Raw genomic sequence first — 13,257 nt, 5'->3', positions numbered from 1 at the left:
TATCCACAAAGATTCAGCAATTAAGCACAAGTTCAATTAAGAACTCTCCCTTATAAAATGTCATTCCCGAAAGAACAACAAGAGAGACCTTACTTTTGTAAGAAAAAAATATTTCTTTGGACATTAACAAATTACATAAAATATGAATTTGTATCCAGAAAACTCAATTAAATTGACCACAAAGGAACCTCAATATTAATTAATCGGAAATGGTTAACATAAGAAAACTTACGGAGCCGTACAGTACTTTCACATAGAAGTGGATCAGGGAAAGATCAATATTGCGGAAATTCAAAGATTCATTCTATTTTTCATCAATATTTGCATAATGATATAATAGACTTAATCTTTGACATCAAAAGTTCATTATATTTTCCATCAATATTTGCATAATGACACAATAGACTTAACTTTTGACATATATGGGACAATCATAGTTCACAGACGTAAACACACATATCCTATAACATTATTTGCAATATATAAAACCAATAAATATTAATACTGCAAAATCATCTTCCAAATAAACTTTAGAATTTAAATAAATAAATCTAAAAACATTGCAAGATGAAAATCGTTGGCAATAGTTATGTGTAGCCACATTATATGCTATTCCAAACCCTAGTTATCCTTCTTAAAATACAAGAATAAATTCTCATAAGAATTTTCCTAGACATTAAGAAAATCAAGTTTCTTTGATAACTTCATACCTTTGAAAGGCTCCATCATAAAAGGTATCACTGATATCCTTGATTCTTTTGACCGTAGAGACTCCATGTTCATGGGTTAGAACATTAACTTTTCAATCAACAATGCGGGCAAGCTGCCTAGCTTTGACGCAGTCCACGATGAGTTTCTTCTGATTCCGAATCAAGATCTTTTGATTTTCAAGGATTTTGGTCTTACCATCAATTAGTTGATTTATTTGCAGATTCGACCTTAGACTCATTCTGAAAAAGAATTAAATCCTTGACAGATTCACCAATCCAGGAGTTGTACTCTTTCCTTGCAATCATATTTTTCAAGACAAGTTTTTGAACTGAATCGCATCCTTTAATGTCTTCTTCCATCTCAAGATTCACCACTTCCTGATGTCTTGAGGAGTTCTCCATTTTTTTTAATTAGGGAAGAAAAAAATAAAATAATATATTATAATAATATATATATATATATATATATATATTATTATAAAAAGAAATGGTGTTTGTGTAGACTGGAAAATCCGGCCATCGATTTCGTCATTCCACGGTACGGATCGAAAGTTGGACAAGAGATATTTTCGAGCGTTGGACTGGAAGACTAAACAACAACACGTTTCCTAATACAACTTCACTTCTTAATAAGGCCAAACATCCAGTTTCTGTTTATTGAACAAACACCGAATTTACTGGATTTCCGAATCATTTTCGAGCATTGGATTGGAAAACTAAACAACAACACGTTTCCTAATACAACTCCACTTCTTAATAAGGCCAAACATCCAGTTTATGTTTATTGAACAAACACCGAATTTACTGGATTTCTGAATTTAAGGATTCTTAGTATAGCACTGTTTCCGGAAAGAGATAGGTGTCCTGATTCTGAAGCGATAAAAAATCCTATATAAGAGTAGCCATGTTCTTACCTGTTCATATCAACAGGCTTCAATCAAAGAGAATATTGATTTTCATCCATACGAAACTATGAGGTGCCTATTTTATTCATTGGTTTCTTTTCTTTCAAACTATTTCTTTTGAATTGTGTTGTCGTCTAATAATTTGTTTGTGACTTTACATCTGTTTTATGCTAGGCCACCTTTCCAGTTATCAACAGACGACCAAACTACAAAACAAAGAGTCGTTGTAAAAGATTTGTCAAAGGTAAGATTCAAAAGAAATTAAAGTCAATATATCCCTTAGATCATATCTAAGGCAATTTATATGAGTTTGTTGTTGTCACAAGTAAGTTGTTCATAAACCAGAAATTGGTAAATCACTACTGTCATTCAGTAATTTGTTTTGGTAATTTTTACAACAGGCACGGAGGAGACAAAGAGAGAAAGAGGAGAAGTTACAACGTGAATTAGAGGGAAAAAAATTAAACATGCAAACTGTCAGCAAAAAGAAGCTTTCGTTTACCAATTTGTCACACAGAGAACTAAAGTAAAAATTCATACAGTCTATTTTAAGCCAATTTATCAAGTATATGATAATTTTCAAAGACTTTGATGACTAACTTGGTTGAATTAACAGGAAAGGAAACGGTTATCCCAACAGCAACGTCGCATCAAAGAATCGGAACAACAACCTGAAAAACGAAAATCATTGGTAAACATCCATCATATAGATTGAACTTTATAAAAAGAAGTGGTGTGTGTAGCCTTACAAATCCGACCATCAATTTTGTCATCCCACGACATGAATCGATTTGTTATATGTTCTATATAGATGTCCATCGGATCATGGGGTTTCCAGATTTGACTATGTTTCCATAAGATGTATTCGGGGTTCTATATCGGCGAAAAAAATAAAACATCCTTTCGGTTTCCTAAGTCAACACAAATCCATATCACGTCAATAAATTAGGCACTTAGTGTCATAAACTAACCTATACGAGCTTAGCTAATTAGGAAGTTATGCTTTGTCGGATCACCTATCCCTCCCACATATACAACACGCGGGTCTAATAATACAAGGTTACGTTTGTCCATTAGTGATTCACCAATTAGTATCAATCCCATCAACCATTGTTTGTTATGGGGCAGAATTATGCTAACGAAGTTTTTATTACTGTTTCTGTTCATATGAGTATTATAGGCCCTTGGGCTCATCGGAACTGTGAAGGAATAAATCAAACATGTTTTATAAGTGACAAACCAAAAACAAAGGATCAATAATTCAAATTAAGGTAATAAAATGGCACCATATGTTTTTCTTCCTTACTAAACATGCTTTCAGGAATAATAATGAGCCCCGGCCAATAAAATATTAGGGCATGTTTAAGTGGCCACGACAGGATTGTAAGTCCCGACTAATTTAACCCGACCAACTAAATACTAGGAACTGTCTTAGTGGCCACGTCCGTGGTTGTAGGCCCCGGTTAATGTGATCCGACCAATAAAATACTGGAAACTGCTTAAGTGGTTACGGATGGGGCTGTAGGCCCCGGCTACTTTGGCCCGACCAACTAAACACTGGGAACTGCCTTAGTGGATCCCCGGCTAATTTCACCTGACCAATAAAACACTAGGAAATACTTTAGTAGCCACAGCGGAGTTGTAAGCCGTAAAACATAAAATAATATCCAAAGAGGTTGAACCAAACATCCTTTGGGTTTCCTAAATCAACACAAATCCATATCACGTCAATAAATTAGGCACTTAGTGTCATAAACTAACCTATACGAACTTAGCTAATTAGGAAATTATGCTTTGTCGGATCACCTATCCCTCCCACATATACAACACGCGGGTCTAATAATACAAGGTTACGTTTGTCCATTAGGGATTCACCCATTAGTATCAATCCCATCAACCATTGTTTGTTATGGGGATGAATTATGCTAACGAAGTTTTTGTTACTGTTTCTGTTCATATGAGTATTATAGGCCCTTGGGCTCATCGGAATTGTGAAGGAATAAATCAAACATGTTTTATAAGTGACAAACCAAAAACAAAGGATCAATAATTCAAATTAAGGTAATAAAATGGCACCATATGTTTTTCTTTCTTGCTAAACATGCTTTCAGGAATAATAATGAGCCCCGGCCAATAAAATATTAGGGCATGCTTAAGTGGCCACGACGGGGCTGTAAGCCCCTGCTAATTGAACCCGACCAACTAAACACTAGGAACTGCCTTAGTGGCCCCGGCTAATGTGATCTTGTTTATGGGTGAAAATTATTTCTGCCGGTTTTGGTAATTTGGGGTGTGTGGATGAGAAATGAATCTAAACCCTAAACAAATGCACTGCACGGGAGTGCTTGTGATTCGAGAAATCAATCTGTACAACTCTGGCCTAAACCAAGAAATGGCCGTTCCATACTTGCTTCGGTCACAAAGTGAAGGAGATGGGGTTGATCTTAGGGAGGGAAGCGAAAAAGGTATTGAGATTGTGAAGGTGTTGGCTGTGTATGACTTGTATCAGAAAGCTGAACTAGTTTGTAGAATGAAAGCTATCAGTTCTGGTGTTGGAATACGATTGTATCAACACTTGGCTTCTGTCTCGTCTTGTTCTGTCTTGGAAATAGGGAGGAGAACCTATTTATACAAGTCATTGAGCCTAACCCACGTCTCTCATGGGAAGTGGAGAAAGTGGAGTGATGGAGTAGTGGAGTTGCGTGTGTTAGTGTCACACGATCAGTCTTCCCCACTTCTCCCATCATCACTAACCGTCCATGTCTTCCTGACACGTTATTGCGATGACGCGTTGTCGCTGCACGCTGTAAACCTCCAGACCAATACCCCAGTAAGTATCCCCCAGTTTGTAACATGTTTGATGTCTCGAATGTGTGGATCGTGGGACCCACAAAAGGTAGCATGTGATGTTAGATTAAATAACTAAGTTATTTAGGAAGTCGATACTTGTGAAGTATCGTGTGTGTATTATGCAGGTAATGCATCGAATATATTCAGCGTGTGTGAAGCATCGCTGTTTTAAGGCTTAACGGAGTAAGTCGTGGACTAAGCATCTTAAAATAGAATCACGTCCAGCCATATTCGAGTGATCGTTTGGAGGCTGTACAGGTAAGTCCTGACTTGGTCGATCACTTTGTGTGGAAGAGTGGTGGACGGTGATCGTGGTGATGCCTCACTGGTCGCCTAACTCCTATCTTAGGTTGTCCGTCCAAGCTGGTGAAGTTGGACGGACGAGATGTCTTGCGACTCACATCTTCGACCGTCGGATTAGGGTTTAGGAGGTGCTCGAACACCAACCTTTAGCTTGGTAGAATCCAAGCATGGGACACGCTTTGGCAGGGCCGATTGGGCATGCGTGTAGACGACATGCTGATGTAGGTGTTTGTACCTCACTGTCCCATGGAGATGCGATCTAAGCCACTCAATTTTTCTGGCAAAGAGGAGCGGCTGAGATTGATTTGCGACAGAAATACCATGCCGCAAAGGAATTGAAGACCGCAAGTCGTGCCTACTTCGGGCGCGCGTTTCGAGACGAGCAACCATGGTCGGTCTTGGTCGATCAGTCAGGCGTGCAGTCGGTATGCCACTGTACACTTCCGTACCTTACTGTCCCGTGAAGATGTGATCTAAGACACTCAATTTTTCCGACAAAGTTGAGTGGTCAAGATCGATTTGCAACTGAAAACGCGCGGCCATGCCTAGTTTGGGCGCACGAATCGAGACGAAAAACCATAGTTGGTCTTGGACGATTAGTCATGTATGTAAGGGGGCCCACGGTGATTGTGTTGACATGCTATGGGCCCTTTGAATCTACATCTACACCCTCCGTCTATACATGCGAAGATGGATGGTTGAGACTGATTTGCGACACATGTGTAGTGCCGCAAACCCTAATTAGGGTTTCACGTCCACGCTACTTTGGCTGGACGAATTGGCAAGCCACGCTTATCCTTTGGGGAGGCCGACCATGTGGGGCCCACGTTGGACCGGTGGTGAACACGCCAATACCTGCCTGGTGGCTATGGGTCCGATCTAAGCCATCCAATCATGCCGGTGAAGTTGGATGGTCGTGATCAATTTGGGACCTTTAAGCTTTCACGCTGACACAACTTCGGACAAACGTATATTGCAATATGGTCAGGTTAAGGAAGAGTCGGTCATGCAGGTAGGAAGAAGGTCCGCCGGTGTACACCACGGCGCTTGTTCGACCGGCTTTGGACTGATCCACATCGTTCAACCAAGCCGGTGAAGTTGGACGGACGTGATGAACTTGAGACTGCCATAGGCGGCCTTTGTTTGTACGATTCCTCCAAGCTGCTTCATACCAGTCTGGACATCCAACTTCAGGCTGGTGTTCGGTGGTAGTTTGGGAGGCATGGTAGGTATTCGACCGACCAGGGCATAAGTGGGTCTGCTGGTGGTCATTAATGTAGTAGCCTGCTCCTGCTGAGGATCGTCTAGGCTGGTTAAATCGTGCGGCCGACTTGTGTGGCCGTGATTGTTTCTGAGACTGATATGGACAATCCATATTCAAATATGTTTTATAGGGCTAGTATAACACACCGAGAGTTGTAGCCTGTACAGGTATTTCGTGCATGCCTCATTAGTGACACTTGGAGATGCGTGTTACTCTGCTGAGAGTAACACTCAGTCGTCATGTCGCACCAATAATGAGAGTTCAGTGGGAACAACACAGGAAATACAAGGCTGGTCATGATGCCATAAATTCATAGGGCACATAGGATTGTTGCTACATGCTCCATTCTAAGTAAATTAGCGAAGTGAAGAAGTATTCATCATTTTATCAGTGGCTTTATCCTTTGCACGATATCAGCGCATAATTTTGGCTTTTACAATTTTAGCCTTAAATGAAAATCCACTATCAACATTAAGTCCCCTGCCTAGCGCATAATGGTTAAACTATTGTGGGGTAGGCATGAGATGGTGACAAATTTGTATACTGAAATGATTAAGCTAAAGTAAATATGCATTTACCACATAGATAGATATCGTCAGGTGCTGTCTGGCTGGTCGAACCTGATTAGGGTTGTGGGGGAAGCAGGACTTGGTCAGGTGAGCCGATTCCCTTTGGTTTCCTCCGCACACATCCAGACAGAGCTTGGACCGCTTCTTGGACTGGGTGTACTCCTTTCCATTATACGGCGGCTTCTCTCAAATATATCCGATAAGCATTGTTGATATTTATCCCAAATTAGCAGCCTTTATAGGTGGCAAGTGAAGACTCCCTTTCTCCCTGGGATTCTGTTGGCTCGTGAAATATAAAGAAAATTCTAAGGACTCCTCCTATCACATAATCGTTTTCTTCTATATTTCAGGTACTGCTCCGCGCTGATCTTCTGATCGATCAACAATAATGATGATTTTTTTTTGTAACCATAACTTCTTCTTCTTCGCAGTTTATCATGGAGGCGATTGGTGATGATCACTCTGTAACTTCTCCAGAAAAAAGTTTCGAAGTCAATAAGCCTGAGGAGGCTGGTGCACATGAGGAGGTAATGGCTAAAATTGATTTCCCACTCCGTGAAGTCGGTCGTGCTATACAGGGGATGTCCATTATGCACCTGCGTATTACCAGGGGACGCATCTGTGCCCTTTCAGCTGCGATCGATATGAAGGAGAAATGGAGGCGCGACGAAGCATTGCGAGAATGCGCAAGAGCTCAGAGATTTGCAGCACCGCTAAATAGGCGGAGGGTTGTACACAAACAACCTCTCGGTGAAGATAAATGTGATTACCCAATCCATGATGGCGTGATAATCCTCGATTCTGATACAGATGAACCTGAGTGTCTGAAAGTGCTCAACACGATTCCTAACGCTGTCGTGCTTCTTGAGGAAGATGGGGAATATGTCTCTGTTGATGTTGTTGAGGCGGATAGCGTTGTTACAGAAATATCCGAAGCGGAACATGAGGCAGATCCGGAGGAAGAAGCAGTAGCGGTCCACGATGGCGATGGTGTTGAAGCAGGTCCTAACGGTGGTGTAGGCGCGGTCGACCTTCTTGATGGCTAAACCTCTTTGCTTCTTTTTCTCTTTTCAAATATATTCTCGTATTTCGTGAACATCTTCCTGGTACTCAGTGACAGCTGAGTTCAAGATCTTCTTCTTTTGTTTGCTTGTTTGAATAAAGGTTTTTATGTTATAATCTTTCGTAAGACTACATCTGAACCTTTTCAGGCACAATGGTGTGCCTTCATATTATGTGATTTTTCATGATAAAAGAAATAATGCCATAATGGAATACCACGGACCTGTATGCGCTCCTGATGCGAGATCTCTCTGGTCTTGCTGGGATAAATGGCTCAAAGCATCTTCTTTTTTGCACATATTCTTGACTTCTTACGAAATGTTTGCTTAGGGTTTCCTTCCTGGCTTGCTCTAGTGGGTTGATTTAGGATAACTCAGGATTTTGTGTCTTCCTTTAGGGGGTAAAGAAGTTCTTAGATGGAAATAATATTCCAATTCCAATTAACTTGAAAATTGAACATTGAAACCCTAATTATGAATGCAAGTATTGCAATCATTTTCTGGAGGAATTACAAATATGGTATGAAAAGGTAATTGTAAAAGAAACACGCTGGAGGAAATATCACAGCGTTTTTAAAGTGTGGAGGACGCTGGAAAGTGGTAGCACAGCGTCTTAAGTACGGTAGGGTTTGAGCCATCGTGAGTGAATTGTTACACCTTCCAGTTTGTCAGCGTTGATGAGCTTGCAGTAGCCGCCTAGGATAACATCTGCTACCAAGGACAGTTCATCCTCTCTTTCGGTGGGTGAGTCAGGTGGAGTGGTCATTTTCACCGTCATGCTCCCAACCTTGAATGCAGTCATCTTCTTCACCAGATATCTAATTCCAAATGGGTTTGGGCGTGCAGATACTTGGACCTTGGCCTTATCGTCTTTGATCGAGATAGCCTCTAAGCTCTTGATAAAACTTTTGAAGGGGCCGGCCTCCCCTTCACATCTCCTAGCAGGGATTGGTTCGTTGGTTGGAACCAGTCCCCAGGACTTGTCAGAGTGAGGAGTGATTGGTTGCAAAAATGGTTGCGTGGTGAGACTTGCTCAGCTCGGAACCTCTTAATGTATGCTGATGGGCTCTCTCCAGGAAGTTGTGTCACGTTGGCAAGCTGCATGTGCGGTAACAGACAGTATTCAGGTACGGACGGCTTATTGGAGATTCTTTCGGGTATCGTAGCCGGTAGAGAACAAGCTCCCAGCGTTGCCTTGTTGTCATCTATCCAAGAGCGTCCCAGGACCATGTTGTAATTGGGATGCTCTTTGACTATGTAGAATCTTGCTTGCGTCGAGGCATCACTCAATTTGACTTCAAGATTGATGTATCCATATGCATCTCTAAGTTCTCCCTCTGGATTCTTAATCACGGTTGGGCTGCGGGTAGCTTCCTGCTTTGAAATCCTTGCTGCTTTCAAGGTCTTGACAGTGATGATGTTGTATTCAGAGATTGTATCAATCAATGTGCTATCGAACTACATACTTTAAACGAGCGACGGTTAGGAGTCCCCAATTTCCCTTGCTCGCATCTTCCAGTAAAGACTGAGGTTTCGAGACCGCTTCCTTTTCCAGATACAAACGCCTGCCTGAGACAACGCGGTTGAGGGCTGCAAATATGTCCTGACGCTGCGCCTTGGAGAAATATAAAATCTCGCACAAACGTTCCATCATAGATTGTACAGTCTTGCGAACAGAATCCCCGGAAATCATGCAGTTCCTGATAGGGAGAGGATCTCTATTAACACCTTCGTTTCCAAGCTGGAGTTATCATGCCTCTATCTTTTCTCTGAAGATTTGTTTCAGCCTGTTGCAGTCTTTGGTCGGATGATGGACAAACCTATGGTAGTGGCAGTACTTGGGTCCGCCATGTTTTTCTCAGTTGGTGGGTGTCTGATAGGAGGCAGCTTGATAGCATCGTCTTGAATCCACACTTCCAAGAGTTCCATTTCTTCACTCATGGGGAATGGGAATCCTGCATCTTCAGTGTCTGTAGACGCCAAACGAATTGGAAACTGGCGTCTCAACATATTTTTATTCAACTCTGAAATATTGGGCTGGAACGATATCCTAGGTAACATCACTACTTCTCTGATCTTGCTCTTCTTTCCTGTCAAAATTTTCACTTGTATAAGATACTTCCCGCAGTGTGTCACCAATAACCTTGTTCCATTGCAAAGTCCATCTGAGGGAGCGAGATTTCTCATCAGGATTATTGGACATCTAACTTTGATTTGTAGTTTGAATAAAGGCATTCCTGGAGGATTTAGATTTCGCAGGAATTCATTGCTTATTGGTGGTATCCTACCACTTTTGTCGGGAGTCAACCTATCAGCTGCTAGATATGTGTGTATCTCCGTCTAAAAAATTTAGTGCCTCCATATTCATCTCATTAACATCATCATTGTGTTCCGTGAGAATCATTCCGTTAGTTATTCATCTGAAACTTGTTCGTAACATGCCTCATTCCCTCTCCAGATTTGTGTTTTTGTGAGGCAAGGATATAGCTTTGTTATTAGCTCTCTTCTGTTTTTACATACGTTTACAGCTGATGGAAGATCAACTTTGTTAACTGGTTCGGAACCTACTTGCAGAATGTAAAATAAGATAAGAAGTTAAATGTTTATTATGGAAATGTTTTCTTTGTCAGTAGCTTTCTTATCGTAAAAACTAAAGGAGATAATTGCAAAACTGGTACTGTGAAAGACGTGCAAGACATAGCAGATGATGTGTGCAGTGTTAGTGAGGTAGATATGACTGAAGAGATCAAGTATGGTAACGTTGTGGAAAATTTCAAACCTCTGTTTTTTGCATATCCAAGATTCCCCCTGTTGGTTGCTTGGTTGTAGAAACAGGCTCCATTAGTTGCATAAAAATGCTTATTATAGAAAATTAGCATTGAGATTTTGAGTAAGCTGAACGTCTAAATTTAGTTTAAGAAACAATATGAGGCCGCTCATATATTAATGAAACAGGTAGGTCCATGATTATTCACTTCCAAGTGTTGCTCTGAATTCAATTTTTGTAAGACCTATTTCTCCAATGAAGACAAATTAGTTGCCAAGAAACAACTTTTTATTTTCCAGTTAAACAAACCAAATCAATATTCAGTTCATCGACATTAAGAGGGAAGATATATATTGGGCCATCAGATGTCAATTTACGAAATTTGGTTCTTTTAAATCCATCAATTGCAATCAAATTATGTAATTTTTCTTTTAAATTAAGTGTAACTATAATCTATCAAGTTACCGATTAATCGAATCTTAGATGTATGCAGAAAGAGCAAAGATAGTTACCTTGAGTAAAAAATCGCATACGCTCGATTTTCTGGTTCTTGCATATCCAGTCGCATATTCTTGGTGAGCGTCAAAACATTTATGTTATCCCATAAATAAGATCTCCGGACGCAAGCACCCATTATTTCTGCCCTACCTCGGTTCGGTATCACTGGCAAAGTCTGCCTAAAGTCTCCTCCCATAACGACAGTCACACCTCCGAAGTCATCTTCTTTATTTTCATGAATATCCTGGAGCAACCTGTTGACCGCCTCAATACAATACTTATGCTGCATCGGCACCTCATCCCATATAATCAAAGTTGCCTGTTTTATAAAATTCAGCTTATTCCTTCTGTTTAGCTATCGAACAAACACCGGTGCATGTTATCTCTATTGGAATTTTGAATGTTGAATGTGCAGTACGGCCTCCCTCCAAAAGCAATGAAGCTATTCCTGGTATATGTGAATCAATGAGATATATTAATCAAAATAAAATCAATATAAGTAATGGCTTATCAGACTAAACGATGGAAACCATAAAAAAGATGTTTTTAAAAATAGAAGGTTAACTGATTGGGATATATTTACCTGACGATGCAACAGTCAAAACAATGTCCCCCTTCAAACGGCAGCTAGCAGTAATGGTGTTATAGACAAATGTCTTCCCTGTCCCTGCACTACCATTGAGAAAGAATTTAGACCCGCCTCTTCGCTCGACAGAATCTGTTATCGCTTTGAAAGCCGCAAGTTGTTCCTCATTCAAGTTAGCAATATTCTTCTCAAGCTATTCCTTGTCTATTTCTGCCATAATTTGCTTATGTTCGCATATGTAACGATTTCCATGAACGTCATCCCAATTAATCTGAGACTTAGGCATCGAGCAGAAATGCGCCATTTCCTTCCCTCCTTCACGCAGCAATTTATCAATCAGGTAAAGTCCATAGTCTTCGATCTCCTCAGACGTTGGTTCTGGGATGCCATACTTTTTTTAATAACGTGATGTAAATCATCGCAGATATGCGTCTTAAATTCTCTCCATAACAATTCTGGTTCAGCTGGATTGCCATCTGCCAGAATTATCTTAAAGAGTTTTCTCATCTGGCTTCCGACTTGAACAGTTGCTGCTTCCCTCAAACAATACACAAATTCAGCGTCTCTCTCTAACAACCCAAGCTCAACGCATGCTTTTTTGTAGGTTGGATGTAGCACGCCATTCACAGTCCTCAGATGTTCGAATGACCGAGCGCCCGCCACAACAGTTAATAGCAATCTCAAGTAGAACAATTCACCAGCATTCGGAGAGACAAAGTACTTCCTAACTATCGCAAACCGTTGCTTCCTTACTTCCCATCTATCTTTTTTCCACACAAAATGCTGCGGAAATTCTTGGTATGTGTATGCAGGGGAATCTGGATTCTCATAGTTGTACTCGAAGTATGCCATCAGTTTGGATTTATAATTCTCAGCTGTCTGTGTCACTCCCTCAGTGGATGTTTCGGATTCATATACAATTCTCTGCATACCTTTAAGGTGTATTGACAACCTTTCAACGTGGGGCATTTCTCTGTGCATATGGTACCCGAATAGATGCCAAACAGCCTCTGGGGGACCTATGTACCTTGCATCGATGTATATTTGTATCTCATCAGTCGATCCAACTACAAATGTTGTTTTGTCATAACCCTTGTAAATGTACTTGTTGATGTACTTGACCGCCCTTATCCCAGCACATACCTCGACGTTTATATGGCAGTTAAACATCCTTAGCAAGTGTGGGTTGTATGGTACAACGTCAATATTGGTTTCCTTACGCCCACCGCGAACAGCCACCTCCACGCCGTCATTCCTGCGACGGTAAACCGGATACCCACCTCCATCCAAGCAAGTCGTATCGTTATAGCTCTTTGGATAATGTTTGGTGCATTTTCCTTTTTTCATGCAAGGAGATTCTTTATTCATGTCGCCACAGGGTCCGTGAACCATGCATTTTCTTACTGTATCAAACAGGACCGAGTCACTCTTCTCGTCGGGAAATTCAGCTGACACGTATCTATCTACCTGGTCAACTGTACGTATTTTCTGCTACTTCTCAAGATATATAAGTAAATGCATATGAGGAAATCCACGCTTCTGAAACTCAATGGTATACACTTACCCGACCACGTCCCCAAACACCTTCTTTTCGACTATCTCATCCAGCAACGCCTTTCTTTTCATCTCAAATACTCGCGCAACTAAATCTGGACGGTCAGATGCAGTCTGGTGAGGATCAAGTGCATCTTGTATCTCTGTCCAGTTTGGATTGGCCGGCATGGTTAGAAATATATCCAGATGA

General features: G+C 40.9%; 1 protein-coding gene across 1 annotated transcript; it reads right to left on the bottom strand.

Moving 5' to 3' along the window:
• Positions 1-9,444: 9,444 nt before the first annotated feature.
• Positions 9,445-12,881, bottom strand: LOC113360429. Its single transcript, XM_026603938.1, has 6 exons — positions 11,906-12,881; positions 11,511-11,645; positions 11,296-11,375; positions 11,078-11,246; positions 10,183-10,226; positions 9,445-10,002 (listed from the first exon to the last, which is right to left on the bottom strand). The coding sequence occupies exons 1-6, from the start codon at positions 12,879-12,881 to the stop codon at positions 9,445-9,447; spliced, it is 1,962 nt and encodes a 653-aa protein (XP_026459723.1).
• Between the last annotated feature and the right edge of the window lie 376 nt (positions 12,882-13,257).

The sequence above is a fragment of the Papaver somniferum genome, chromosome 3, assembly GCF_003573695.1.
Source record: "Papaver somniferum cultivar HN1 chromosome 3, ASM357369v1, whole genome shotgun sequence".
Taxonomy (NCBI): domain Eukaryota; kingdom Viridiplantae; phylum Streptophyta; class Magnoliopsida; order Ranunculales; family Papaveraceae; genus Papaver; species Papaver somniferum.
This window is presented reverse-complemented; position numbering and strand designations above follow the sequence as displayed.

Bases quoted from the DNA above. Each gene is read 5' to 3' on its own strand.
- LOC113360429 (XM_026603938.1), bottom strand. From the start codon at position 12,881: ATGAATAAAGAATCTCCTTGCATGAAAAAAGGAAAATGCACCAAACAT. The intron at 11,247-11,295 runs GTTTGTTCGATA...TTTATAAAACAG, and splicing joins TAGAGATAACATGCACCGGT to GCAACTTTGATTATATGGGA. The intron at 10,227-11,077 runs GTAGGGCAGAAA...TTCTGCAAGTAG, and splicing joins GCCAGTGATACCGAACCGAG to GTTCCGAACCAGTTAACAAA.